General features: G+C 38.6%; 2 protein-coding genes across 4 annotated transcripts; one reads left to right on the top strand and one right to left on the bottom strand.

Annotated features, from left to right (window-relative positions):
* Nucleotides 1-443: 443 nt before the first annotated feature.
* On the bottom strand, nt 444-9,636 carry LOC148721893 (uncharacterized). 3 transcript variants are annotated; one of them, XM_088735777.1, is made up of 7 exons: nt 9,426-9,634; nt 7,861-8,474; nt 6,436-6,606; nt 4,174-4,356; nt 3,491-3,637; nt 2,616-2,894; nt 444-1,678 (listed from the first exon to the last, which is right to left on the bottom strand). In XM_088735777.1, the coding sequence occupies exons 1-7, from the start codon at nt 9,541-9,543 to the stop codon at nt 1,631-1,633; spliced, it is 1,560 nt and encodes a 519-aa protein (XP_088591903.1). In that variant the 5' UTR covers nt 9,544-9,634; the 3' UTR covers nt 444-1,630. The 3 variants fall into 3 exon arrangements, with proteins under 3 accessions (XP_088591903.1, XP_088591902.1, XP_088591904.1); XM_088735776.1 differs by lacking the exon at nt 444-1,678 and having other exon boundaries at nt 1,710-2,894; nt 9,426-9,635; XM_088735778.1 differs by lacking the exons at nt 444-1,678; nt 3,491-3,637 and having other exon boundaries at nt 1,710-2,894; nt 9,426-9,636.
* A 4,994-nt stretch (nt 9,637-14,630) lies between these two features.
* Nucleotides 14,631-24,046, top strand: LOC111346692 (uncharacterized). Its single transcript, XM_088735756.1, has 4 exons — nt 14,631-15,957; nt 18,244-19,497; nt 20,195-20,563; nt 21,666-24,046. The coding sequence occupies exons 1-4, from the start codon at nt 15,867-15,869 to the stop codon at nt 21,842-21,844; spliced, it is 1,893 nt and encodes a 630-aa protein (XP_088591882.1). The 5' UTR covers nt 14,631-15,866; the 3' UTR covers nt 21,845-24,046.
* The last annotated feature ends 162 nt before the right edge of the window (nt 24,047-24,208 follow it).

The following is a 24,208-nucleotide window of genomic DNA, read 5'->3' as shown; positions in this document are numbered from 1 at the left end:
TTCCTCCGGCTTTCACTATCGGATATTACCACAGTACAATCTCAGGGGGACATAAAATTTTTCATTTCTTGACTTTGCACAGGGAAGGGAAGTGGAATAAAATATCGTTAGCAAAGTTTTGAGACCCTTTGGACCTTGGTTGCGTCGCATGATAAATCGTCCCTTTCATGTGACGATGAGGTGGCGTTCCTAGCACGTTGGTTTGTATCAGAAGGCTTCAAGTGTAAAAATTATCAGTTCGTTTTAGATTTACCATGACATATGGATGTTACGATGACACAAGATAGTTTACGTGGCGGAGAGTTGTTCCACGACACTGTTCCACTATGACATACGGTTGACATAGGGTTAATGCCGTGAAAGGAGTTTGTTTCCAAAACCAAGCTTGTAAGGGTGGGTCGAATGCTGAGAAAAGAAAATTTTATGGGTTGGCCTTATCGATATTGTGGGAAATGAAGTGCTTTTATTCAATCAGAAAGAGGTGAAAATACAACTACCTCCATGTTGACTAAGTACGGTATGACCCGGCTGCTTCAAAATGCCGAGACAAAAAGAGATCAAATTCGAATTTATTTAAGTTGCATTCAGCATTTCTGCTATCAAAACAATATTTTCACCTCTCTGTTGAACTTTAAAAGCAGTCGATAGTTGGTCAATTCATTTCGTAAACGAAAGTGACCGAAGAGATTTTCGATTATTTTCGGTCCTCTTGAGACCTTCGTAGTCGGTAAAATCATTTGCATTTCAAATAATGTGTAAAATTGATATTCATATTTGCGATCAATCTTCCACGTGGAAAGAGTTTACTAACTACAGAAGATTCAGGGCGTCGTTGCCAGCCTCTCTAGGGCCAGAAAGCACGTAATTTTACCCCCGTTAACTTGGATATCATCTACTTTGTTAAGGCCACTTTGTGTTTCTTCAAGGTTGCTGATTTCGACGTTTGGTTTCAACTTGACGTCGAGGATTGACGAATTTCACTCCGTGTTAGAAATGTTTTTCAAGGTAATTAACTCACTCACATATACGTTTATGAGGGGAATACAGAGTTCGTTGTTCTCGTTTTGCCCTTGAAAATCAAATCGCAGAGTTTAATGTTTCGAGGCCGTGTGCAAATAATATGTTGAAAATTTGTCTCCAGACGCCGGCATTTTGAAAACATCTTAGTAACCTGTGCATGAGCTACCGCATGTTCTGCGTCTGCGACCAGGCTCCTAAACATAATTGAACTAGAGGAAATTTTAGCCTTTCTAAGCAAAAATTTTCCTGTTATCATCAAGCTAGAAATTGAAAAACGGGCTCACTTTCATAATTTTCCACTTTTAAGTGGCGGTTTTCGAAGTAACCTTCTCTTTTAAGTTGCTCGCAATAAAAAAGAGTACTTGATGAAAGAGTCAGATAAAAATATGCTTAACTGTCCAAGGGTATGCCTCTGGATAATAGGATTATAAGAGCCATTCTGTTAGCAAACCATTCTCTACAAGTTCAGTATGCCTCATTTAAATCATTGTCACAGTGTTTTTGTACCACCATTTCCCCTTTTTTTTTTTTACCAATTCCTACGTTGCTTCTTATGGCAAACTTTATACGAATTTATCACTCATCGAGACGTGAAGCGAGACCGCTTCTATTATTCTGCAGCACCGTTATCAAGATCAGATGGGCGAAGAGCAAACCTCTGCAAAAGCATAAAACGGAAGCACTCTCATTATTAAATACATGCCATGAAAACTCTAAATAATTCCAACTACACAGTCCCTTTCCTGGTAACTGCACAGTTCCCGAGGGGAAAGTCTGGATTAATAATCGATTAATTAATAGAGTAGTAATAGGTAGAACTACTTTGACAGTTCAGTTACCAGAAGACTTATCTATTCTTGGTTATCATGAGTTGCAGATCTACAAAGAGTGGCAAAAGTAGTCAGCGCGCCTTCCCTTAGAAGGTGGTCGACAACCCTCCACTCAACATGCTAAACGGAAACCTTGTAATTCATCTCTAAAACGTTACTTGAAAGTCTCTCCTTTCCTCCAAACAATGTTGCAAGAAACGAGTGGCAATTTTTAAATCACTAAGCAATTTTAACACCAGGCAAGATTAAATTATTGACCATTTTTTAAAAGCTGGAAACACTAAAAACGAGGGAGAGGAGACGATGAATGAGAGTTATGGAGAAAAATTCACAAAAAATACTTTTACTACTCATTGTATTTTTCAAAAACTTGCATCCTTCCATGTGCAAGTGGACGGCAAACCCAAAACTAGAAAAGTCCTATCACTGCTTCGAGCACGCAAACACTTATAGAAAAATATCATATAAAGTGGGCCTGAATTTGGTTTATGAATTCACGTATACAAGTACATCATCATCACTCCATAACTGTGAGTGTGTGCCACTAAACGTAAACATATTTTAAGAATTTTCCATTTCGGTTTGATTCCCTTAGCTAAGTAATGTCTGATATCGTCTCTGGGAACCGCAGCCTCTTAACTAACGATTTGGAAGGATATAGGTTTCTTTAAGCGTGGCCAATGTGATTGTATCAGCACCGTACCCCCTTTCATATTAACGCAGTAAAGGAATCCACCTCTGACTGGGTAGCACCCTAAAACCCACCTTGATCACCCCGCCTAAAGGTCGGATCTCATTTTCTCGTCTTCGTCGCTCTTCGGAAGTTTTCATTTTCTGTGATGCAGTGGCGTTGAGTGAAATGTGTCTCAGCTTTCTGGGTTCGTTTCTCATTAGTTTGTTTTTATCATTTTCTTCTTCGTCGCTGGTGTTTAGTGTTCCTTGTTCAAACGCTTGGACCTGATGAAGTATCGCTGGAGTATGTTTTGACTTAGTAAATTCAGATTCATCGACTATTTTCTTTGTTTCTTCATCCTGAGGCCAATCCTACGGAAATATTTTAAAAAAAGTCTGCATGGAAGACCGATCTCACATGGCTGCCTTGTTCATCATGGTAACTGCTATGAGATTTCTGGAAGCGCTACTATTCTTCTTGGCTTACCTTCAGTATCTCGTCAGGTTTTTCTTGACAACCTACGAGAACGCATTCACTCTCTAACCCCTAGTAAGAACTGTTATTCGATTTCTTCGTACAGTTTCTAAGCTGAATCATTATTAAAGAACATGAATATAAAGAAAATGATCACCAACTAAGAAAGCCCCTTGAATGTCAAACGAATTCTCATTGTTAAACCATAGCTGATGAATATAGAACAGTATGTAGAATATGTACACGATGAGTTTAGTGTGTAAAGGGTTTAAGGCTTCGCGGAAAGAGTAAAGTGCCATCCCCAAGAACACAACGTATAGAAAGTCGGGATCCAGCACCCTTACCGCAGCTGAACCACATCTCACACATCCCACCTCGGGACAGATATCTTAATCTTAAGTTTCAGACCCATTGCATTTGGTTTGATTATTCAATTTGGAGCAATTTGGGGCGGTGAAGACAAGTTTAGTGTAGCTCAGAGCAGGTATTTTACCTCGTTGGGAGTCGACTCAGTGTTTTCCTTTGGAGGGCTGATGAAAATTAACGGTTTGGTCATTGCAAATGAAACCTTACTTGGATGGGTGTGGTCTCCTGACTTTGTGATATTGTCCCTATAGGAGCTTGAAGTGCTGTGACCACGCTGGAAAAAAATTGCGCAAAATTTTATTCACAACCGGAGATAAAATGAAATGAATCTTTTGTTATGAAAAACCTCAAAAAAGACTTAATCATAAATAGACCTTAACATGAGAAAACTAATTTTTGCAGGAAACTTAGAACAACTTTGGAAAACTTAAATGTATAAAGCAATCGGAGAGTAACTATCCATGAGAGGTAGTGGCGAAGAGGGGGAGGAAAAAAATTTCATCGACCCTTCACACCCTAATATTAGCATTCAGTTTCATCATTCTGTTCTCTATACGTTTCCAATGGTGCTAACGAGGAGAATTGTTTGCGAATCAGAAACTTTTTTCAATTTGAGATCATTTACTTTATTCTCATGACTTTCACATTTGATCTAAGGGTGTTACTGTAAGAAGAAGTCAGAAGTCAATCACTCTGAGGAGTTCAAGAGTTAAACAGAAGATGCAGGAATGGGCTTCCTAAGTCTTCCAAGATCTTTCTTTCGTAAACTCACTACTAGTCCTACAAATGACATGACCATTACTGACTTACCTCACAGGCTGACACGTTGGATATGACACTGGGAACAGTAGCTGGTTCTGAAAATGTGGCAGACGAGTTCTGTTCTGCTCTGTTGCCTGTACCAGTGTTCACGTAATCAGGATCTTTTAAGAGTTCCAAAAGTCTCTCTGCTGACCTTGAGGTGCCGATGGAAAATGATCGACTCTGGTATTTCTAATGATCAACGACATACCACATGGGGATTAGAATTAAAATATCAAAGGAGCACTTCACCTTTTTTCACCTTATCAGAAGTAGTAACGTTTTCCTCATCTTGTTAAGCGAGATTTTGTCCACAGCTTTATGATAGATATTTTTTTTCCACACAGTTCCTATAACAATCTTGTTGGGATTGAGGGGAGGTTAAATTCTGTGAGGGGTCAATGTTTAAACTCTTTCTGGGGAAATTGAATGATGAAAAAAAATTATAATGATGATAATAATAATAATAATGATAATAATAACAATAACAATAATGATAATAACAATTATTGAAATAATTGAAATAGTAATAATAATTAAATATAGTTAAATAAATTAAATAAGTAAATAAATATTAATAATAATAACTGAAATTAATTGATATAAGGGATATTAGATGTTTTATTACATTTCAGCGTTTCGATAGTGACGTATGGAACTTTTAGTATTATTACTGAGGCTTTTATTTCATAGCAATTAAGTTTAGGACTTTCATTACTAGGGTTTCATAATTAGGAATTGCAATAGCAATTTTAATAGCCCTTATCGCATTTACGCCCACTGTACGAGAGCTCAGCGGACTTTGAAGTTTCGAAACGAGGCTATCAGGTCACACAGGTAAAACTTTCAAGTAAAATCGAAGCAAACGGCTACGTTTGGAGGCATTTTTATTCATTTTCTTAAGGATACAGCGTGTTTTCGTCATGGTTAAACATTGTATTGCGTACGGGTGCAACAGTCTATTCAGTGAATCGGCAACTGACGAGATCCACAAGATTAGGATCGAAACCGCGGTCTTGCCAAACACGTTCAACTATCAAACTAGAGACGAACAAAACGCACATAAAAAACCTCTCAAATAAAGAACTTACAAACAACCAGATTAATTTACTGGCAAAAGGGCTTAAATTCATTCCAACACCCGCAAAAGGGCTTAAATTCATTCCAACACCCGCTACAAAACAAAAACAGATCAGACAACAACTATTGTGTGACTTTGATCAGTCCGCAAGGAGAATGCGTCGGAATTACATATTCCTAGGGGAGGACAAAAAAGCCCATCCCTGCTACGTAAAATCCACATGGATACCACCAATACAAAAGTCAGTAGCCCTTGAAAGCTATTTAGAAGGGGTTAAAAGTGACCTTTCAGTAATAGAAATTATAAAGCCAAAAGATAATTTGCTTCCGGCCGAAAGCAAGGCGCCGAGGGCCTTGAAACGTGACTCTGAGTTAAACCTCAAAAAGGCCGACAAAGGAACAACAACCGTAGTCATGAACAAACGCGACAAAATTTTGTCGTTCCTCTCCGAAATGACAGCCATTCTTTCGATCTTTCTTTCGTGATGCCAGGAAAATTACAACTAAGGATTTTAACCTTTTCCTCGGCAGAAAAGAACGCAGATTCCAGAGCTATATGGTCAGACATGGAGTGGTTCGGGTGTTTCTCGAGAAACGTTGACCCGATAGTCTCGTCCTGAAACTGTAACTCCGCGGACCTTTTACATTGCAGACACAAATACGAAAAGGGCTATTGAAAGGACTTTGGTCGTTGTATTGATTGGTTATGGCTTGCCGCCCAATCATTGTTTAGGATATCTGGGGATCCAGAAGTTTTTACTGCCATGATAATGAATGTCCTATTTCAAATCCCAAATCACGTTCCTCAACGCCTCAAAATTAAATCAACATGATTTGAACAGAGACTTCTCACAAATTCTTTTTTATATAAGACACCCTAAGGCAAAAAAATGGCTTGTTCTCTTGTACTTCCAAAAAACCAAAAATACTTCAGAGGGTCGCGAGTGTTTTGGTTTAGTTTTATACTCATTTTCCTCCCCGCCTCAAGACTCATTCTCATAATTTACCACAACCACAATGGAAGAAAACTTTAATTTACTGTTTCTTAAGTAGGCGAGGCCGCCAGAGGGCACAAAAAAGATTGCTAGTTCCAAGGCAAGTTATGTCAGTATCACCCATCATTTTGGAATAACAAAAAAAAAAAAAACAAAAACAAAACAAAACAAAAAAAAAACACGAAGGTTACTATACCTTTACTTCCTTTTTGTTATCAAGCATGGTAGTAAGTTCATCAGTAGATGACTCAGCCACAATGGAAAGTGTTTCCCTTCTCTCCTCTTGCTGCAACTGCTTTTGGTGCTTGAAGTCTTCGATGACGCGTCTTTCATGTGTAAGAGCTTTCTTTAACAATCTGTTTCTCATCTGTTAGAAGTTTGTTAGGTAGGTAGGTAAGACTTTATTTAACGAGGGTAACATGTGACAGTAATGAAACTGATAAACTAATGGCCCTCGAAAATTAAAATTCGGAAAAGAAAGGAATTGTAACAAACGTAACAATATTAGGAATAATTAAAATAAAATAATTAACCTATATACATCATAAAATATTAAAAATATAATAAAGGATCGAATGTTAATATGTTAATATGTTATATGTTAATATGTTAAAGGATCCAAGTGCTAGTCAAGAGGATTTGAGAGGTGTTGTCGCAACGGAATTGGTTGGCTATTAAAAAAAAACTGACTCTTTCATTGAAAGCTTTCTTAGTTGTGGTCCCAAGTTTTTAAGTTTGAAATTTTCAGTGCTAGTTGAAGTTATGGCAGAAAAAAGGAAACTTGTCAGATAGTCTGGTGATTTACCTTGATTGTCAAAACTGCTAAGTAAAAAGTCCGTACAAGATGAGGAGCGCCACATAGCTTAAATAGCTTTGAAATAAAGGGAATGACACCTTTTACTGTCAGGCTGCCATATGAGGCCCTTGGGTCTATACTTTTAATCTACACTGCACCATCAAAGGTAAAATCACTTTGATGCACCCTTGAGCGTTTGCATGATCAGAACTTGCAATTTTCACCACCAAAACTAAAAGACACGGGGAATTTTTTGAAAAGTTTCGTTTTCAAAATCATGCTTTCCACTCATTCAAATGCCAAGCCAGTGCTTTCTCATCTATCCATTTTAGAGGGCTCTCTGGAAAAGTTTCATTTCCAGGAGACATTTTATCCGAACTAGGTTGACATAATTTCTCTTCAATATTATTACAATATCAAGAAGGCAAATTATAAGAATAAAGAGGAGTATTGTCAAGGGAAAGGTTAAGAGTTAGTTCTTATTACCCGAGCGGGAGGTCTGTATGGGAGAATCTTGACCGAGGTCGCCAGTACAGACCGAACGCAGTGATTCTCCCATAGATACCGACCTAGCTCGGTTAATAAGATGTTTATTTTATGGCTGTGTCTTATATGCCAATTTTTTATATTCTTTGTACTTTTTTTTCTAGACCGGTCCAGATGCCGGTCTGGATGGGAAGATCTAGACCGCTTTCAATATTGATTTCAGTCAATCAAATTAGTGAATTCGGTAGATCCCAGTCCTTGTGAGACACAGCCATATAATGAGTTCTCGTATTAACTAGTAGTAAACAAAATTCTCGACCTTTCTCATCCTGAACTTACCAAAAGACCAAGAATGAAGATGAGAAGAACAGCAACAATCACTATACCACCGAAAGTAATTATCATCCACAGCTCGATCATGATCACAGATCCTTCAGTGTCCTCCGTTTCTCCAGTTCTTTGGTCCCGCGGTGACTCTATAACAATATTCTTCAACGTAAAATTTCCCAGCGAACCCGTGGACGAAGCTGTGATAATCGCCTTTTGCAGCTCTTCAGGGGAGACGTTTTCATTTCCATTCACAAATACAACAAAGTCCGTTATCACACTTCCTCTATTGAACCAGCGCACTGCACACATGATGTAACCAGTAACAGTGTTTTGTAGAGAGCTGTCCAATGCCCTCTCGAGGGAGTCTTTAAGAACTTTGTACTCGTCGCTTTTAACATTTGAATATTGGGGCTTGTAATCGATGTTTGTGATGGCAAATCGCCCTTTAAACTCACTTGGACTAACAATGTTTCCTTCCAGGTTTGCGTTTAAATCCTCACGGTCTTTAATTGGCGATGCAATTGATGACGTTGGCGCCGTTATTGTTGGAGATGGTGATATTGGTGTTTTTATGTGTGATACATCGCTTTGATTTTGACGGCCTTGTGATAAAAGAGGTAAAACTGAAAAAGAAAATGTTTGATACCCGACTCAAGGTGGCTTTTTGCGTTACAACAACTTAAGTAATTAAGTGACTAATTATTAAAAAAAAACCGCGGTCTTTTGAGCCTTTGACTTTGGCAACACTAATTTGCCCAATCATCTTGACTTTGCTTCAACCACTCATTTCTAAATCCCCTTAAAATAATGGTTGGATTACATCTTCTCGTTTCTGACTGCACGATTATTTTGCATGTATCTTGACACCTGCAAACAGGTCAAACTTAAAAGCAGGATTGTTTTGACATTTCATATCGCATACTTAGCAGGCCGACAGAAGATAACTACGACATCTGTTATTAAAGTTTTCTTTCCTTTAAAATTAACTCGATGACAACACTGATCCGAAAATGAAAGGGCTAGAAAATTTCAATAAAAAATTTATGCTTTTAGCTGAAATAAATTTTTCCTAAAGTCATTGCCTTCTAAAACAAGTTAATAATGATAATCTGTAAATGTTTTGAATCTGCCAAAAAAGCTTTTTCGATGAGACTACGAGACTACGAGGCCGATTTGCTAGGGGCGAGCTAAGATTTTCCATAACGATATGGTGCCAATTTTTCATTTTAGAAGCATATCCAAAAAAAAAAAAAAAAAAAAAACTTGAGAAACGGTATAATTCTCTCGTGTATTTAAAAAAATTTGGTTTGCGTAATTTATACATTTTTTATGGCTTAATCAAAATACAACATTTTGTGAGAATCTTTGAGTAATTCATCTTGCGAATTCTCAAAATTTTCTGTATAGACCCTGAATTCTGCATTTGCAAATCCCTTTCTTTTACAACTTAAAAGAGTTTGCAGAATCTATGTCATGAGGTAACAGTTACGCATGAAAAACACGGAAAGAGGTTGTAGAATAACAAATCCCCACAACAAGAGACGAACAAATAAGGCTTATTGTAATTCACCTACCTTCAGCCAACAGAAGTAATTTCCAACACGTTTTGGGATATATCGCCATACGTGATCGAACAGATATGCAGACGTTTGCCTCCAGGTCCGCCAAAGATAAGATTCGACTGACTAACATCAAAGCGGGTTTCGTTTCCGTAACTTGCACATGAATTCACAAAAGATATTTAAATTTTGTGGCCCAGCCGGTTTCGATTCCTTTACACATAACATCAACTTTTGCAAGACAATCGGCTGATTTGAAAACAATAGATTGCCAAAAAGTTAAAAAAAAACATCTGTTCAGAATAATCTCTTGGCTATATCTTTCCGCAGAGTACTGGGATGCTATTCAAAAGTACTTTGTGCGGGGGGGGGGGGGGGGGGGGGAAACGGGCATCATCAATCATCACTGCACAAGATATTTTAAGCATTCAGAATATGATCTATTTTTAAAAAATCGTACCCATACAACTATATAAAAAAAACTCAACTCCATTTCATTTACGACAGAATACTAAGTACGAAGCACATTTTTAATATTTTGATAAGTAGTTTTTTAAGAAAAGCTTTTCAAGATAAAAATTAGGGAAAATAATTTTGAACGACGTTTCGACCTTGCTGAGGTCATTTTCAAGCTGATGAAAAGGAAAATTTTCATATTAATTTATTCGTATTGTCTCCTTTGCAATTTTATCACTTCTATTTTACGCCTAGCGTTTACATATTTCCATATTTTATCGCCTTTATCATTCCCACGTCTTGTATTTAGTACATATATGTAAGAATTTTCCTTTTCATCAGCTTGAAAATGACCTCAGCGAGGTCGAAACGTCGTTCAAAATTATTATCACTAATTTTTGTCTTGAAAAACATTTTTAATAATGATAAAAAAAGAAACGTAAAATTAACCTTTCAACTCCCAAGATCCGAGTGTTAATTCTCCCCTCTGGCTGCTATACAAAACTTGTATCTTTGTTTCGAGAATCTGGTGTTTGATCAAGACAACAACTTCTACCTGATGAGTATTCTTGTTACCTTCACCAGGAACGGTACCATCTTCTTGGTCTTTTTCCTTAGCTAAGGCATAAATCGGGCACAGCATATCTGAAGCATACATGGCATTCCATGGAGCGAGGAGTAACAAGTTCTATTTTCACTTTAGCACAAGAAGAATAAAACACGATTTTCTCTGCAAATAGTTACGAAAGCGGCTGTCATTCTTTGAATGGCAATATTCAAAACAATTAAAGAGTACTTAATGACAGAACCGTTCGGTTTCAATCTGCACTTCGAAACACAATTTGGAATCAAAGCGCAAATTCATGTAATTTACCTTTCGTCCTTGAATAGCTGGGCCAAAAAAGTCCTTTTTAGCTGCGGCTTAATCTTTATCGATTCGATGCAAAATATCCATTTAATCAACTTCCCCACGTTTCTCTTAAAATATAGATACAACAAAAAATTTGTTGGGAAAGTGGTTGACAAAGTGCGCAATTAATATTTTTTAGCCCCCATGGACCCCTGAAATACCAAGAAAACAAAACCTACAGCCCAAGGGGATGCACACCTGACAATTGATGAAGAAAAGAGAGTTGACCTTATCTCAGGGTCACCGTGAGCATTCCTTAGCAGAGAGGAGGGAGTTGGGCCTCCTCTCTTGGAGGGAGTGGGTCTCCGCTAAACTAACTCCGGGGGGGTAGAGATTGGAGGGAGTTGGTCCTCTGAAAATCGAGTCTATTGGGGAAAAAGTGTGACGAGAGGAGCATTTAATCCCCATTTCCATGTTTATTTTACAAACTATAACATAACCTACAACGAAAGGCACAAATAAATCACAAATCAAGTTGTAAATTAATGCTCTATAGCGTCTATAGTGTGACTTATCTGGTAGGATGATTAAGCAATAAACTATTATTTGAATCGGTTGCATACATATATTCTATATGATTTCTGTGGTTCACTCAAATAAGATACGTTTACATCAACTCATCTGGTACTTACAGAATTTTAAAGGTTCCTTAAAACAACATACATACTAAAACTTAAATAGTACTTGAACAGTGCCATACTTCATCTCAACAATAACCTTATCTAGAAAACAGATCAGGTGTGGTGCCTGTAATATTGCCTGGGCAGGAATTAAATACCCGGCTACTAATAGCAGACCTTACAATAGAACCAGCCTTCGATAGAGTTTAAGTTTTCAATGAGCAATCGCCTAGATGTCCAGAGAATTCCTCAGGTAATTAATAATGGTAATTGAACTGAGTGGAGTGCAATTTGGGCTGAAATCGTATGCGTGATTTCAAAATCGCAAGAGCGCGCAGCGCGAGTTCGATTTGAAATCACGAGTATGATTTCAGACCAAAATTGCACGACACAAGGTTAAATTACCACTTTATTACATCCATTTTGAAATCGCCCAAATACAGAACTTGGTCAATTCAAATATTTTACTGATGCAGTGCTGAGCCGATTTTTAAAATAAATAGCGAAACCGGGAACGCTTTTACATCTTATTTTGTATGCAAAACAGAAAGACTTTGACGTCATGTGTCAAAAACTCAGTCATGATCAAGCGTAAAATGATGCGATTTACAGCAAAAAATGGTGGCATTTGTAAATAAATTGCACCAACTAGAGTCAATCAGATTAGAGGGACCACCAGTGATTTAAAAATGGATGTAATAAAAACCGTAATTAGCAGTGGACTACGAGCAATATCTCCTATCGGCGAAGTCCGTCGCGCAACTCAGGTTTCTATTTTGGGCTGACTCAGCCCAAAATAGAAACCCGAGTTATTGATTAACTGATATTTATTTCCTTTGTTCCATGAACTATAATGATAATGACGATCAAAGACTGCCGATGCAGGAATAAGGGGAGGTAAGTTTCTAAACTGTGAAGCTGCGTCGGTAGGGGAGTATAGCAAGGAGATTTTGGTTTTATCAACTGAGTTGATAATGCAAATAGGCCACCGTAAAGGGTTTCAAAGCTGACGTCTCGAGCGTTATCCCTTTGAATCATGAGCTCTGACGAAAGAGGAGGCATTAGGTATATCAGAAACCGCAAAACCGTTAGAAAAATCATACAAAAACCGCAAAAAAAACTCGATCAAAACCAAAAGCCACATGCAAATCCTTCAAAACCGATAAATTTTCACATTCCAGTTATCCAAACCCTAATGCACTGATACAAGGATGACAAGTGGAGCATACAAAGGTTTCGCGGCTTTTCGAAATTAGTGGAAGTGCATATTTGCTGCTCAGATCCAAGAGAAACCGGACCCAAATTCGAAAAAACCGAAAACACATTGGATACGAAATCCGAAACCCCGCTACTATTTTTGACGAAAACCGGAAACCAAATGCTGAAAATCGAAAAATCCGCGGACTCCAATGGGCACCAAAATTGAAAAGCCGAAGTTTTTGGGCGCAAAAACTTAAAACCGATTTAAGAGATAACGAAAACCTACAAACCGAAAATCCCAATGTCCCCCCTCCCCCCCCTCCCCCCCCCCTTATGAGGGACACCGGGTATTCCATAATTCCGTGTCGGAATATCCGGAATACCCAGAATTCCCGGAATGACCGAAAAATAATAAATTAAAAAAAATTAAAAGTAAATAAATAAATAAGAATATTGATGATTAAAAATTAATGGTAAATTTACAACTTAATCAAATAATTTAATGCCAAATTTATCTCTGAGGGTCCGAAAAAAAAAAAAAAACACTTACCGGTGCTGTTCATGGAGATGCACGTATTAGAATTAAAAAAGTCTGCGTCAGGCCAGTAGCCCATACAGCCTAAGCGACCAAATATTTGTACCCTCCCTTCCCCCTGGATGGGATGCTAGTCCATCACATGGTTACTCCCTGTTTTAAATTCGCCTCCACACATTCACACACCTGTAGGATGTCTAGGGCGCAAGGACCATTAAGCCGGTATGCTTTTCCAGCCGGAACCATTGCAGAAGATTAAACAAATGCAATATTTGCAATTAGTTTAATAGTTTCAATTTTAAAAATCTCCGAACTATTACAAATTAATACTCTACCTTAAATAATTATTAACCACACATTGGGAGCTATCAAAGCAGCTACCAGCCGTCCCCAGTTAAAGTTGAGGGATCGTCAGTTACTCGACACCTTTTTATATATACCTTGAATATATATACTTTTGAATATAAACCTTGTACTGATGCATTCTTCTAAAGAAGAAAAAGGACAAAAAAGGACTTATTCCTCGCTTGTCTCTGGAGATCGTAAGTTTTATTTCCAGTTACTTTTTTATGGTTGTGGTTTCACTTGAATGCTAAATTTGACCCACCACGTGGTCCGTTGTCTTCATTGGTGGTACACCTAGCGATTCCGAAGTGTATAGGCACTTTTTATCAATTTTTTCTTAATATATTTCTATTAGTAAACCACGCAGAATCTAGTAGTCCAGAGAAAGAGCTGGAAAAAAGGTAATGGAAACCCTAATTAGAAGTATTTCTTCCGTAATTGTTGATGATTAAAAAAATATGCTGAAAAGATATGTTTAGGCCGCTAGAAGAGAGTCTTTCTGGAAAGCTCAGTTATCTCATTCAGGTGAGGCCCGTCCACACACACTTTAAAAGGTGTTGGCGGGTCTTCGCCACTCCTGTAATTCGCAAATAATTCCTCAAGCCTTCATATTTACCTTAGCTCGCGAGAAGCGAGACTGATTGAGTTGCAAGGCTGCGGGCTGAAACATAGCAATGAACGGAACTGCATCATGAGTCTGTCGCATTACCGTCAAATTTTTATTTCACCGGAAATCCGAAAAAACCAAAAACTAAACTTTTTTAAGCGGAAAAGGAGATAAAATTGTTAACCTTAGGGTCGCATTTTAACCAGGTTAAAGAGGAAAACGTCAATCACGTGCACGCAGGCAATATCTCAGCCGGCAAATAAACATTCCCGCGAATTAACCATGCAGCGAAACAGAACACTTTAAATCGCGATTTCTTCCTCACTCCTCTTTTCATATGATTTTTGCCCGAGTTTCCACCATCAAAAGGGGAATCTGGCGCGCATCTGGCATTGCTTACGCAGGGACACTCACATGTTCTAGACTGGCTGGCTGAGTAATTTTCAGTAGTCGCTGGTACGGACCTTATAACTTGCCGGCACGGTTCGGTGCCTCAGACATCTTGCTGTTGCGGATAACTAAGGCTGTAATGTCCTGATAAATTGCTGTAGGGGAAGAACAGTTCTCGTCTATCCATAATCTCATGTAGGCAAGGAACACGCCAGCGTGTAATGGAGAAATTTCCCGCTCTTTCTGGTTTTATCGGCTCTAACCCATACGTCACACGCACCCACAAAATGACAACTTTGACCGCACCGGGCGCAGTTCTCTTTGTTTCAAAAAATTTTGGCAAAATCGGCCAGTCCCACCCAAGCACATCGGCGTCTTTCATGATTTCTAAAATTTTTAAAATTTTTGAAAACCGCAAAAATTGGGTGGCATTAGAAAATGCTTATGCTGACAGATTTTAAGTGCGGTCGCACTTTGGGTTTGCTCGGCAAGTACTTATCGTATTTACATCCCCTTTTCCACTTAGAACCCACAGTGCTTGAGGTCTGTCAATTATAAATCACATTTCTGATTTATTTACCTTGAAGCAATCTTCGGCATCAGTTTGTATATTGTAGGCTGTAAGCTACATATAGTTCTAGTGTGTGTATCTCCGTGAACAGTGCCATAGGTAGTTATTTTTTACGTCATGTGGTCTCTGCATTTAATTGAGAGAAAATTTTGCATTTTTTTTGTTTTACTTATAGAGAACTGATTTTCTTTTTTTCTTTTTAATTTTTATTTTCACTTTATTTTTACTTTTTTAATTAATTATTTTTTAATTATTAATTTACACTTATTATTTTTAATTATTAGATAATTTTTTTTTCAATTTATTATTTTTTGGTCATTCCGGGAATTCCGGGTATTCCGGGTATTCCGGCCGGAATTCCGGCATTCCATGTTTTCCAAACTACCCAATGGAACCCTTTACATTACCAATTTACATTATCAACTCATGTTGTGTTTACGTGCGAGCTTTTACCAAGGTAAACAGTTAGTACGATCAAGTTACCTAACCCTGTTACATTCGCCCAAGTTGATATAACCAAAATTACCAAATTACCGATGCAGTCAAACAAACAATTTGTCAGTCAGTCAGCCCTTGAAACACAAAGGCGCCCCTATTTAGAACGCCTTAGTCTAGACAAGCAATGATTTAAATGGAATTTTTTCGTCACTAGAATTAATTACCGTCTGACATTTCTTGCAAACTAAAGAGATTTTAGTAGAAAGCGTGCTCAGCGGTGCACACTTTCCACGTTCCGCGAAAGTCAAGGTTATCGTTGAATAGAAAAACATCAACCTACGTGATTGAACAACGTTCAAGAGGGGTCGTCCGTAAAGAGCCACAATGGATCAGATCAAGACGAGGACCATTCTGTTGGTTACTTTTCTGTGGATCATGTCGTTTACGGTTTGTGTGATCGCGACTAGCTCACAAGGTAAACAAATTCCTTGCCTGTTTTATCAAGAATGTAGAAATAGAAAACCTTTTCATGTTTGCTTTCTCTCGCGTAGTTTCGTTTCTGAAATGTCAAGCTGATTTCCTTCAGTTTAGAGTACACTTGACAAGCAGCATATCTTTTATCTCTCTCACAATCAAACTGGTCAGATGTTCCATTGAGGATTCAGTAAAATTCTGATCAAATCTGAATATTTGCGTAATAAGATTTACTTTTATAATTTCCTACATTTCCTTGATCTAAGACGTTTGGGCGCAAACAATTATACAAACCGGGGTTTCACGAATGAACCTAGTAGTAGTAGAAGTAGTAGAAACTTTATTAAAGTGTCAAAAACCGTCTAGCCAGGGAACAAATCCCCTACTAATTTGGGGACACCAATTAGGGGAGAATATACAAACTAAATACAGTAGTAGATAAAATATCTATAGTTAACTTATTAAGAGATTTATAGTAAAAACACACAGAAGTCAAAATGAACAAAGGCTACAGCCTGCGCAGCCATCATCTAAAAGTTCACTTATATTGAGTTGGCGTATCTTGCTTTTAAACGACGTTAGGGTTGTGACGTCCCTGATACTCTTGGGTAGTTTTGTCCATAGCTTAGGCCCTAAATATCTAATAGAGTGCTTGCCATAGGTGACTGTCTCATACCTAGGTATAGAGAAATCTGCTTGCCGCAGATTGTAATTACTATTTGGTTTTTTAAAGATGTTACTTATATATGCAGGGCACAGTTTATGCCTTACTTTATACATAAGTATGCACAGATCCTGTAAGCGACTATTTAGTAGTGTTGGCAGATCTGCCTTCTCTAATAGTTGTTCATAACTAGAATTATTATCCTTGAAAACCGCTCTAAGTCCTCTTTCTTGTAGTCTTTCAAGCTTTCGAGTGTCACTCGCTTTACAAAAATGCCACACTAGGTGACAGTACGTGAGGAATGGTAATATCGCGCTTTTGAATAATATTAACTTAGATTTCATAGGAATTAAATTACGTAGTCTCATTAAAACACCAATTCTCTGGCTGGCTTTTTTACAAATAGAGATTACATGCTCAGAGAAATTTAGCTTAGAATCCAACACTACTCCTAGAAGTATGATATTATCTTTAGTTTCAATCACAACATCATTCACGCAACCTTATAACCTCCTTATAGCAACAAACATATGAAACATATGTGTGAACTGCGGTTATGAGACGTATATGAGCACGATCCTTCGCAGTAAAGCACTATTTGAGCAATAGTGAAAATCAGACCTCAAAAAAAAATCAGGCCTGTACGGGATTCGAACCACTGACCTCTGCGATACTAGTGCAGCGCTCTACCAATTGAGCTAACAAGCCAACTGGGAGCAGGCCATCAAATTAATTCGACATAAACCCGTAGATGATAAATCAAACAACAACAAACATATGAAACATATGTGTGAACTGCGGTTATGAGACGTATATGAGCACGATCCTTCGCAGTAAAGCACTATTTGAGCAATAGTGAAAATCAGACTGCTCAAATAGTGCTCAAATATTGCTCAAATAGTGCTTTACTGCGAAGGATCGTGCTCATATGCGAACCTCCTTATGTTGCTGAACTTTAAATGCTGTCATGTATAAAACACAATGTGTCAAAACAACTGTTTTATTTATGATCACGCGCTCTGCTTCACTTAATTATGATTAATCGGTTTTCCGGGCTTGAGATTATTGTTGCGCCAGTCTAAGCCAATGCAGACGAACTATAATACTTTATTTCCTGATTTCAAACCGTTCTGTGTGGGTTTAACTTGTTTTTAGCTGCATTGAAATCATTCCAGCACTTTACACGCGGGTTATCGTTTCTTTAATAAACGTTTCCGTTGAGACTTTTGCGAAGTAACCCATATTGATAATCCTTTTGTGTTTCCACGTGAAGACGAGGCTTGTAAGTCCAAAACAATGGTAATTCAAATTGGACGCCATATCTCGATTCGGTAAATAATGTTTGAATAGAGTAGAATGTAGAGAAAATCGTCCTTTCATCCACGATTTTACCAGATTATGGAATCAATTTCTACGATATTGGAATTGTTAAATCGACGCAATGTAGATCATAGCTTAAGCTTGCACTTATCTTTCTCAGCTTTTGCCGCCCTTTCACACCGTGCTCCAAACACTTTTCATTCTGTCTCACTGTTTTACTTGTAATTACCTATTGAATTATTTGAAAGTTATTTAAGTTATTATCATCTCGTTATTCCTCACTACTGACATCATCTTCACCAGCGACCTTGTCAGCAGCTCCATCAGCTGTTTCGGCATCGCCGTCAAGCATCACGATCAGCACCAACATCGCCTCCGGCGGCACCAAAAACAACAGCGTTACCACCGTCATCACCAGCAGCCTCACGTTCACCCCAACCATCAGAGTCAACGACAGCTCCGCCACCAAGTCACCAATACCACTCTCATCATCGTCAGCCGAAGCATCACCATCAACGTCAAGATCATCTAAGCCATCAGCAACGGCATCAATATCTCCATCACCGACATCACCGGCAGCTTCAGGATCACTTCAACAATCAGGGTCAGCGATAACATCACCGCTAACGACATCAACACCATTTCTGTCATCTTCAGCCGAAGAATCACCATCAGTGCCAAGATCTCCCGATATATCAGGAGTGGCATCAACATCTCCATCACCGACAACGCCATTATCAAAGTCAGAAACACCACAACCGCCAACTTCACCATCATCACTAGCATCACCTCTAGAATCACTATCAACGCAGTTACTATCATTACTTATGGCATCTGGGTCGTCAACATTGGAATCGGCGTCGAAATCACCAACGCTGGCACCATCATCAACGGCAATAATAAGGCAAACATTGGTGGTGTTAGCTTCACTCCAACGAAATGTGTCAGCTTCAACATCAACGCCACCAGCACCGACAACGCCATTATCAAAGCCAGAATCGCTACAACCGCCAACGTCACACTCATCATTAACATCACAATCGCCATCAGCGCAATTACTACCAGCAACAATAACATCTGGGTCATCACCATCAGAAGCAGTGTCGAAATCACCGCCACTGGCACCATCATCAACGGCAATAAAAAGGCAAACATTGGCGGTGTCAGCATCACCCCAACCATCTGTGTCAGCTTCAACATCAACGCCACCAGCACCATCATCAACGGCACCACCTCCAGAATCACCATTAGCATCATTATCACCAACACTAGTGGCATTAGAGTCATTGCAATCAGAACAAGAATCGCAATTGATATCAGCTTCAGCATCAACCCAATCAACACCGCAACCATCAGTGACAAAATCAACATCATCATTGTCATTGACACCACCAGCATCACCAATCCAGTCAACACAATCTTCAACTGTAAGATTACCTTCCTCGTCAATGGTATCATCAGGTTTAATTAAACAAACTGTATCTACGAGAACAAAACCAACAACTATGACAGTGTCTACGTCGTCGACGTCGCAACCACCTACTACACCGTCAAAAGGTAAGATAAAGTAAGTAAAATAAGTAAATAAAGGCTCGAAACGTCAGCTTTTATAACCGTAACGGTGGCCAATTCACCATTTCAACTTTGTTGATATATTCAAATTATAATGAATAAGTACTTTTGAACTGTGGAATACCATCCATGCTTCGTGTTTGCAGCACGATATTCATACTCTAGATGTGCGGTATAACATTTATATTTCAGATCTATAGTATATGATCAACACTTCAGGCCTTATTTTTTCAAAGACCTGGCAACGCTATCCCACGCATAAATCGCTACCCAGCAGATAAATGTTGGCAAACCGTACTGCGCAGTCCATCGGATAGAGATATATCCAGTGGATAGCGTTATCCACCCTTTTAACAATCGGCGCCTGATGTGATGTATAATATCCCTGCTTCAGATCTGTGGTATAACATCCATGCTTTAGATCTGTGGTATAACATCTTTGATTCGGATCTGTGGGCCTTTAATGCTATCCATTGTTTTAGTAGATACTAACATCCGGGACTCTAGGGTGACTCCTATTCATATCACACATGACCTCTGTACATGGTTGCTAAGGGGTGATCATGTCAATAGTAAGGTATCGCTAGTTAACTGACACTTTATCTAAAACGTTCTTGAAATTACTCAGTTCAGGCATTACTGATGAGATTTACGTCTTTTATTTGTTCTATGACCTCAATAGAGGGCTCCAAAAAATACGAAGGAAGTGGCAAAGTGGAGGAACCTTGGGAAAGCAAATATGGAAATAACAAATCTAATAAGTACAGAGAACTTAAGGGCAAGCTGGAAAAACATTTAAGAGGAATTCTCGAAGAGAAATACAAACAAAATTTACTTTATATTGAGGTGAAAAACTTCCGGAAGGGAAGTATAATTTTCGACTTCACAGTTTTCCTTACGTCTACGACGGATGTTGACGCCAACAGTCTGAAGGAGGCAATAGAGAAAGGTGAAGGAGGCTCAAAAAACTTCACTATATCCGTCGAAAGTGTAAAGCAGGTGGCTGGCCCCACACGATCTACCCCAACTAAACCATCTGCAGTGTCTAAAGGTAAGGTCATGAAAAAAGGAAGCCGTCCATACTTCATACTTGCCAGATTATATTCTTTCTTTGCGGTGTAACATCCACATTTCAGATCTGGGGTGCAACATTTATACTTCAGATCTGTGGCACATCATTTATTAGTACTTCAGATCTTTTGCACAAAATCTTTAAAACAGATCCGTGGCATAACATCCACGCTTCAGTTCTGTGGTATAACATCTATTCTTCGTATCTGTGATATAGCATCTTTATTTCAGATCTGAAATACGAAATCTATACTTCAGAACTGTGGTGTATCATCTATACTTAAGATCTGTGGTATAACTTCTATACATCAGATCTGTGGGTCCATCCATACGTTAGGTTTGTGGTATGACATCTATACTTCAGATCTTTCGTATAACATCTATATTTCAGATCTGAGGTAAAACATCCATACTTCAGATCTGTGGTATAACATCCATTCTTCAGATCTCTGGTATATCATCTATACTTCAGATCTGTGGCATAACATCTATACTTCACATCTGTGGTGTAACATCCATACCTAAGATCCGTGGTGTAACATCTACGCTTCAGATCTGTGGTATATCATCTATACTTCAGATTTTTGGTATAACATCTTCTCTTCAGGACTGTGGTATAACATCTATACTTCAGATCTGTGGTATAACATCTACACTTTTGATCTGTGGTATAACATTTATTCTTCAGATCTGGGGTATAACATTTATTCTTCAGATCAGTAGTAAAACGTCTACACTTCAGATCTTTGGTATATCATCTATTCTTCAGATCTGTGGTTTTAACATCTTCACTTCAGACCTGTGGTATAACATCTACACTTCAGATCTGTGGTTTAACGTCTATACTTCAGACCCCGGTTGTTCGAAGGATGGATAACGCTATCCACTGGATAAATCTCTATCCAGTGGATAGCGCAGTACGTTTTGGTAACACTTATCCGTTGGATAGCGATTTATCCGTTGGATAGCGTTATCCACCCTTTGAACAACCGGAGCCTGATCTGTAGTACAACACCTACACTTCAGATCTTTGGTATAACAACCACACTTCAGATCTGTGATATGTCGTCTATTTTTTTCAGATCTGTGGTTTAACATCCAAGAATATTCAAAATCCGGCAAAACCACACACCCTATTAGTTTATTTAAAGGGCCATGCTCAACCAGCGTGCTTTGCGCGCCGTTGTTATTGTTATTGTCCGGCAACTCGATACTTTTTCCCCACAAACCCACAATACGGAAAAGAGTATTGCAACGGTAGTAGCGTTTGTCACTATTTTTATGGCAAAAATAGAAAAAGGATGTTATTGCCCAGAGTACAACCAAACTGCAACTTCGAGAGGGTATAGAACAGAACCAAAGACAAAATAGAAGGATCTGTAAGTGGGCAAACAGCAACTGAACATTTTACCATAATACGACCACTGCTCCCCGCTCAAATATCAGGTACAGAAATTACATTCTTGGACACAAAAGTGTACGGAAGCAAGAGGTTTAACAGAGAATGGACCCTAGATCAACGCATTACATAGAGAAGGAGACCATCGAATACTTGAGTTTTTTGTCGTTTCATTCACCAGGCACAAAAAAAAGATTCGTACGAGGCCAAGCGATACATGAATAAATTCGTCACACTGCACGTTTAATAAAAACATGCAGTTTCAAAATTCGCTTAAATAATAGAGATTAAATGTATCTCTGAATTTGATTTCGCCGTGAGAGAAAAGTCAGTCAAAAACTTACACGGGATTAGGCTAGCGGTCGATTGTAAATGTTTCCCCATCTGACGGTCACCCAAGTGCTAAGAGGAGTTTTCTGTTTGACTGTGTAGACCTGTGTAGCAGGGCCTCAGCGAACTCGCGTCTCGTTTTCTTGCCAAATCCCAAGACTGTGTTTCGCTCATTCCATGCTTTTAAAATCGACTTAGTAAGCCATATAATATGGCAGCTTTCCATCCCTGCAGACGAACTCTTTTTGATGGCTTCATTATCGCAAACGCAGAATGAAACGACAAAAATACTTAGCAAATAGACGACAGACACTAAAGAAACTAGCGGCATACATTGAGACACAGCACTTTTACAAACTTTGACATAATTTGACACAGACAAAGTTTTGGAACCAAACTCCAATATTGATTCGCGTTTGAGTTATTAAGTGACTTGAAATGACAAATATTGACATTGAATCATAACAAAATGTGATTTATTAATTTATAATTTAATCAGAAATCAAGTGAAAAAAAATTTTTTCTACTTACATCGAAAAATGAATATGAAGACAAATTGTCTTCGCTGACACTTCTACACCGAACATACATTATCACGCAATCTAGCTCCTCTCCACCATGGACCACTATTCTGCTACTGAAATTTTCAATACTCGTATTCGACAATTAACAAGAACAAGACTCACAGAAAACACAAGGTATTAAGTTATTCAGATAAATGGTGATGCGTTCTACCCGCTTTCCACCTGGTCGCAAAAATGCAACTCCTCTTTTGGAAAAATCCTGTCGGAGATAAAGACACATTACATACATACATAGGTTAATTGACCACTCCCCATAGGGGCTTTTCAGGGCCAATACCCACCCATCCCACCCAGGGGAGGACATCCACCACACAGTGATCTCGTGCGTGGGAAATTAATGTCTCCTACCCCTAACACTTCAGGAGACGGGGCCGACGGTTTATTCGTCCTTATCTGAGAAGACTAGAATATCTATCCATTTCTTGCTTATAGAAAGGTAGAAAATTCTCCTCACTTATTTTAAGACCATGAGTATTGGTCCGGCCGGGGCTCGAACCCTCGACCTCCCGCACAACACAATCCGGCGCTCTAATCAATTGAGCTAAACGGGAGGCGGTTAGCTCATTCAAACTTGAGCTGTTTATTCACGGCATTATTCACCGAATGGATTCTTAAGGCCTGGCCAAATGCGCACAACATTTCAACGCAAACTCTTGTAACATTATCGCGTGCAACGTATTGCACACGTCTGGCCATCCCGTAGTAATATGTTGCAATACGCTGGATCAAGTTTGAAAATGGTCAAATTTTTATTGCAACGTTTTTGGATATTGCAAGGTGTTGCGTACGTTTGGCCTGCACCTTCATAACATCTAAAAACATGATCTAACATTATTGCAAGATGCTGCGTTGAAATGTTGTGTGCGTTTGACCGGGCCTTAACACCGCAACATTGGGCGCCGAAGAAAAAAGGGACAGAACAGAGCAAGACACTTTCAAACTTATGCTGTTTTGCCACGGTAATGGCTGTTGACCGCCATTAACAACTGAATGGATTCTTACATTGCAACACTGGGTGGCTGAGAAAATGGGAGAGAAAAGAATAAGAGAAATGAACTTCTTCTTTGTATATATTTTTCAGTTTTGTTTTCTACAGCATCTGTAAAATTTAGTTTATTAACTTTTATACATTAAATAATTTTTTCCTCTACTTTTGTGTCTGTTGTTATAAGAGCTTATGACCAGCCAAATTGAAGATGGAATCTACTCTTTTTGGTAAATCCTTCATCTGTAATATGCGACTTTGCTCCTACTGTGTCTAAAGGGATGCTAATTCATAGCTGATTCTGTCACTTTAAAATCTTTTAAAATA

This window comes from Stylophora pistillata, chromosome 10 (assembly GCF_964205215.1).
Source record: "Stylophora pistillata chromosome 10, jaStyPist1.2, whole genome shotgun sequence".
Taxonomy (NCBI): Eukaryota; Metazoa; Cnidaria; class Anthozoa; order Scleractinia; family Pocilloporidae; genus Stylophora; species Stylophora pistillata.
This window is presented reverse-complemented; position numbering and strand designations above follow the sequence as displayed.